At 39.4% G+C, this 1,108-nt stretch overlaps 1 protein-coding gene across 1 annotated transcript in view; it reads left to right on the top strand.

Moving 5' to 3' along the window:
• The window catches only part of CSUI_002535 (s1 p1 nuclease), an 11,246-nt gene that overhangs the window by 5,705 nt on the left and 4,433 nt on the right, over positions 1-1,108 (top strand). The window contains exons 6-7 of the mRNA XM_068062735.1: positions 262-381; positions 744-879. Coding sequence (XP_067925290.1) covers positions 262-381; positions 744-879 — 256 coding nt within the window. The remainder of the gene's footprint in view (positions 1-261; positions 382-743; positions 880-1,108) is intronic.

Raw genomic sequence — 1,108 nt, 5'->3', positions numbered from 1 at the left:
GTTTGAGTGTTAGGGTAGGTGCTAATATGAGAATTGTGAAGGGTTGAAGGGCTCTATTTTATTTGGACTGAAAGAGATTAAGAGGATTAGTGCCTAACGCACGAGGTCTATCTTCATCTCCTTAGTCTCCTCCTCCCTCTCTTTTCTTTTTCGTTCTTATATCTTTCACTCCTGTCCTTCCTTTCTTCTCTTTCTTTCTCTTGTTTCTCTCTCATTCCCCCTTTCCCTCTCATCTCTTTCTTTCTTCCTTTCTTGGTCTAGATTTCTCTAGTGATGCCTGATGGTTCGGGGTCTACGAATCTCCATGCCTTCTGGGATGCCGCTGCTAATGCCTACCTCAAGCGCTTTCATCAGATCACAGATGACGAAATTCAAGCAGAAGTAAGTAAGACAAACAGCAAAGAAAGAAAGAAAGATTAAAGATATTTGAAGATTAAAGACAGATATATAGATAAGAAGAGACATATCTCCTATTTCATGTCTCTATCTGTCTATCTCTAGCCTATCGATCTGACTAGCGGTGTATCGATCCCCCCCTATCTTCAATCTGTCTATCTATCTAATCTTTCTATCGATCGATCTGTCTGCCTTTCGTCTATTGTGCCTGTCTTCATTTGATCTATCTTTACTCTACCTATCTATCATCTGTCTTTGATCGATCTATCTCTAATCTCCTGTCTGTCTATCGATGAGGTTGTTCCTGTATAAATTATTTGTTTCTCTTCGTCTTTTAATCAATTCAGGCAGATGAAATAATGAAGGAGTACCCGAGAGAGATGTTTGAAGTACAAAATCGATTGAGAAGAGATCTCCTAGCTCCCAACTTTAGGGCTATCGCTATAGAGACTCATCGACTAGGCGTCGCTCAAGTATACAAAGGTAAAAAAGGCATCGAGGAGACAGAAGAATACTTGGACTTACTTCCCTAGCCTTTCTTCTTTTCTTTCTTACCTCTTCCTTTCTTATGTCTTTCTTTCTTCTTAAAAGAAAAAAGAGACGGCAAAGGGTAGAGAACCTTTTCTGCTTTTCTCTCTCTTCTCTCTTTCGCATGTCCTCGAGATACTCCAAAGAATGCTCTAAACTCAAACTTCTATCTATCTTTAATCTA

The sequence above is a fragment of the Cystoisospora suis genome (assembly GCF_002600585.1).
Source record: "Cystoisospora suis strain Wien I chromosome Unknown contig_1061, whole genome shotgun sequence".
Lineage (NCBI taxonomy): Eukaryota > Apicomplexa > Conoidasida > Eucoccidiorida > Sarcocystidae > Cystoisospora > Cystoisospora suis.
The sequence above is the reverse complement of the archived record's forward strand: the minus strand, read 5'-3'. Positions and strand labels throughout refer to the sequence as shown.